We start from the raw sequence: 5030 nt of genomic DNA, 5'->3' as shown, positions 1-5030 counted from the left end.
AAATACCAAGAGTGAAAGACAAAGAGAGAATCTTAAAAGCATCAAGAGAAAAGCAGTTAGTTACCTATAAGGGAGCACCCATATGACTGTCAGCTGATTTCTCAACAGGAACTATGCAGGCCAGAAGGGAGTGGCAAGAAATATTCAAAGTGATGAATAGCAAGAACCTACAACCTAGATTACTTTACCCAGCAAAGCTATCATTCAGAATTGAAGGTCAGATAAAGAGCTTCAGAGATAAAAAATAAACCTAAAGGAGTTCATCACCACCAAACCTGTATTATATGAAATGCTGAAAGGTATCCTTTAAGAAGAGGAGGAAGAAGAAAAAGGTGAAGATACAAATTATGATCAACAATTACATCTATCAACAAGTGAATCTAAAAATCAAGTGAATAAAAAATCTGATGAACATAGTAAACTGGTGAATATAATAGAACCAGGGGCATGGAAAGGGAGTGGACTGACAATTCTTGGGGGAAAGGGATCTGGGGGGTGCAGGAAGAGACTGGACAAAAATCGTACACCTATGGATGAGGACAGAGGGAGGAGTAAGGGCAGAGGGTAGGGTGGGAACAGGGTGGAGGAGAGCTATGGGAGGGGAAAAAGGAACAACTGTAATAATCTGAACAATAAAGATTTAATTAAAAAAAAAAGAAATGACATCCATATTGTGAATCTTTCTAACCAGATCCCAATCTTTTTTTCTATCGGTTTCTTTTTCTGCTACTCTACTCTACAATTCTTTTAAAATTTTTAATTATTTTTATTGATTTCAGAGAGGAAGAGAGATAAAAACATCAATGATGAGAGAGAACCATTGATCGGCTGCCTCCTGCAGGCCCCCTACTGGGCATGGAGCTGGAAACCCAGGCATGTGCCCTTGACTGGAATCGAACCTGGGACTCTTCAGTCTGCAGGCCCACACTCTATCCACTGAGCCAAACCAGCTAGGGCAACTCTGCAAATTTAAAGTGCTTTTCATATTCTCTCTGCCTGGAGTGTTCTAGCCCAAAGATTCTCCAAATGAAGTCCATGGACCAGCTGCATCAGCATCATCGAGGAAATTGTTAAAAATGCAAACTTTTGGGTCCTACCCCAGGATGATTGAGTCACAATCTCTGCAGTCAAGGCTGAGCATTCTGAGTTTTAATGAGCCTCCATGCTATCCTGATGCACACACAGTCTGGGAAACACTGCCCAAGTCCAAGTCTTCCTTTGGAAATTCTAGGGATCCTTCAAGCTCAACTCAAATGTCATTTCCACTTCAAAGTCAAACTTTCATAGTCAGAAGGAATCTCCATCTCTTCTAAACTTGCAAAGAATTTCATTTGTTGAAATATGTGTTAGTGCAACATAAATTTTATATACACATTATTTTGGTTAAAAAATAAACTTGGCCGAAACCGGTTTGGCTCAGTGAATAGAGCGTCGGCCTGTGGACTGAAAGGTCCCAGGTTCGATTCCGGTGAAGGGCATATACCTGGGTTGCAGGAGAGAAATATTGGTGTGAGAGAAACACACCGATTAATTGCCTGCTGTATGAGTCCTGACCAGGGCCCGGGCTGGGGAGGAGCCTGCAACCAAGGTATGTGCCCTTGACCGGAATCGAACCTGGGACCCTTTAGTCCACAGGCCAATGCACTATCCACTGAGCCACACCGGCCAGGACTAATTTTTTTGTCAGTCATCAAAAATCTTAAAAACACAATACACATATTACCTGTGTTTTTGGTCAAGTATCTCGCTATTGCTAGGCTCTGGTGAAGATTAAGTCCATCAACTTCCAAAATGGGGATTTTGCCAAATGGAAGAGCTTAAAATAAAAAGAGGAAAGAATCAACTTCCATAATAAAATCAAGTATTACAATACTCCAATTTTTTACTGATAATTGTGGAAACAAGGCATGATTTTAAAGTCATGGAATTCTTGAATATTTATTTTAAAAGAGACATTAAGCATCCTCAAGTGGAATCTTTACATTTTACAAGTTTGTTGTTGTTCTTTTTAAATAGAGTTGTTTTTTAGAAGACCTTCTATACAGTTAATGACAGAACCAGGTCGAAAACCCAGTTAACTCTATATTATACCATGCATTATCTCATATACTAGTACTTACATATGCTTACTACTTAATTTAAAAAAAAAAACACTTTTTTTTAAAGCTTCATTAATTTTTGAGGCCTTAATCAGAGATCACATTAATTATTCTTTAGAACCATAGTCTGAGTAATATGGAGAGCTTGACTCACATGTTGAATTATGGTAAGGAATTTAGCAAAATTCTCTTTTTGATGAGGGACTATTTGAAGTATATGGTAAGGCAGCAAGCATATTTGTACAAACATAGGACAGACTCATAGCAGATATCATATTAATATTTAGTCTGTAAGCCCTACTTTGTTTTGTTATCAAACCTATTATATTTTTGTCAGAAAGCAATATATATTATAGAAAGCTTCTAAAATGAAGATAAATAAAAATAGTTCTACTACATAATTATAACCATTTTAGTATTTTATTGCTTTCCCATATTTATTGAAAAACAATTATAGTGTATATATGTGGGCTTTTATGCAAAAGATATAAATTTTTATCCTCTTTAAATCATTTTTGTATTCGGTCTCTGTTATTTGACACCATATCCTAACTATCATAAACTTTAAGATCCCTTTCAACTCTATAAAAATATTTTTTAAAATATTAAGAAAATCCAGCAATTCCATTTTTCAAAAACAATGAAACGTTAAGGTAAAATAGGGTATGAGGCACTAAAAAAATCTAAAACCGTATCTAAAAGCTGACATTTTTAAATGTATTATCTCTACCTCTTGACTTAATGGTAGAATTAATGTTCACCTATTTTATGTCTACAGAATGAAAAACCCCATATAAAAATTCTGATATTGGAAGAAATGTGTAGACATCAATGGCAAATTTTCATGAAAACAGAAAACAAAATATTCTACCCCACCAGAGAAGAATTCTCTGATAACAAAGAGTGGCTTTTAAGGAACTCATGCTTCCCAAAGGCACCTCGCAATACTTATTGTTTACATCCCATTTACCACAGTGTTATTGCTGTCAGCAGTATCTAAGACAAGAAGCTCAGGTCATAGTATGAAATTGGCCTGTGTTTCAAAATTGCCAGGGCTGTGAACTTGGGAAAATTACCTGAACTCTGTGCACTTCAGTTATCCCAATTATAGAATAAAAATAATAATATATCCCATGTAGGCATGCTAGATAAATTAAATGCAACAGAGGCTGTAGAGTATCTACCAAGTGCCAGCTAGTCTTCAAGGACCCAATAGTTATTTTCTTCAAATTCATCCTTATGTGATTTTATAATAATCCAGAGATAAATATGTGGATTTTAGGTGTAATTAGTATTTAATATTTCTAGATAACATGGCAAACATCTTACAGAGGATGACTTGCAGCTTATTGAGAACCACACACTGTTGTTTGTTAAATGTAATGATATTTCCAATTCTTCCCCATTGTCCTCAGTGCTAAGTTGCATGTTTTGATTGGGTTACCCGACTGATTTGTCCATTTGCTCTTTTCTCTGGTCAAACAGATCCCAGTTTTGTTTTCATATCCACCCCCCTCTTATATAGTCACATGCCTCATAGAAATTGATTCCATCCCCAACTTCAGAGGGGGACTGGGTGGTTCTCAGGTTCTCCCCATCCCCTTTGCCAGTGACTGATTCAGAAATGGACATGTGACTCAGTTTGTGCCAGCAAGACATGGGGAATTTGCTGAGGGCTTCTGGGAAAGTTTTTCTTTATTCTTCTGGAAACACTTAAGGAGCAGTTCTCTCCCTTACTCTTTCTCATATACCCTCTTAGCATTGCTGTTCAAGGCTGTGTGGCTGGAATTGCAGTAAGCACATGGCTACCAGCCTCATGATACAGCCAACACACAGAGGAGGAAATGAATAAAGCCATCTTTGGAAGCCTGTTCTACTTCTGGGTTTTCAGTTTTGTGATACAATTCATTTTTTAAAAAATTATTATTTAAGCCACTTGGAGTCTGGTTTTCTGTTAGAGCAGCACATCTGATCCACTGTGAAAACATAGAGATCTGTAGCAACTCTAATTGTCAAGAATATTGACTTCAGCTCTACCCAGTTTGGCTCAGTGAATAGAGCGTGAGCCTGCAGACAAAAGGTCCCGGGTTCGATTCCAGTCAAGGGCACGTATCTCGGTTACAGGCTCCTCCCAGGCCTGGGCCCTGGTTGGGGTCGGTGCAGGAGGCAACCAATCAATGTGTTTCTCTCATATCAATATTTCTCTCTGTCTTTCCCTCCCTCTTCCATTGCCTCTAAAAATCAATGGAAAAATATCCTCAGGTGAGGATAAAAAAAAATTGACTTCAGTATCCCCATTTCAGCTCTTCTGACGTATTGGTTTATCTTTATATTCTCTTTCTCTGGTGTTTGTATTTTCACCTCGAATAGGAAATTTTTTTGGTCACACAGCATTTACTTAGCTTGCCTGAACTGCTGTTTCTCAATATAAAGCTATGTGAGATTAAAATTCTTTAGTTTTTCATTTCCCTGAAGAAAGAAAACATTCTGGAAAAATATTTTCACTACATTTTCATCAACTATTATTTGTGCTACTTACTTGGTTTGATTTCAGGCCAATCAGCTTGTTCTATTCTGTGGTCTTCATACTTTATGTCCAAATATGCAAATATGTAACGAATAATTTCTGCTCTCCCCCTCATATTAAAATAAATGAGCTTGTAGCTTGGCATTGTGTAATTCTGGAAAGAGAAAAGTGGAGGGATTATTTTTACAGCCCTCTAGAGATGTCCAACATTTTTCTTTGGGGACATTTTGAAAACTTTATGGCATCTTTTGAGATAACAGGAGATATTAAAAGATATTTCAAAACCATAATTATAAATCACTATCCTAGTAATATATGGGATGACTTGAAATAACATCAGGACTCTTTTTAAGAACTAGCTGGAACATTCCAGTGAAATAACCAAATTTAATTTTATTACAAAA

General features: G+C 36.9%; 1 protein-coding gene across 1 annotated transcript in view; it reads right to left on the bottom strand.

Moving 5' to 3' along the window:
* The window catches only part of HPGDS (hematopoietic prostaglandin D synthase), a 19617-nt gene extending 14842 nt beyond the window's left edge, over nt 1–4775 (bottom strand). The window contains exons 1-2 of the mRNA XM_015563000.1: nt 4639–4775; nt 1724–1816 (exon numbers count right to left, since the gene is read on the bottom strand). Coding sequence (XP_015418486.1) covers nt 1724–1816; nt 4639–4771 — 226 coding nt within the window. The 5' untranslated portion in view covers nt 4772–4775. The remainder of the gene's footprint in view (nt 1–1723; nt 1817–4638) is intronic.
* Between the last annotated feature and the right edge of the window lie 255 nt (nt 4776–5030).

This window comes from Myotis davidii, unplaced genomic scaffold, assembly GCF_000327345.1.
Source record: "Myotis davidii unplaced genomic scaffold, ASM32734v1 scaffold958, whole genome shotgun sequence".
Lineage (NCBI taxonomy): Eukaryota > Metazoa > Chordata > Mammalia > Chiroptera > Vespertilionidae > Myotis > Myotis davidii.
This window is presented reverse-complemented; position numbering and strand designations above follow the sequence as displayed.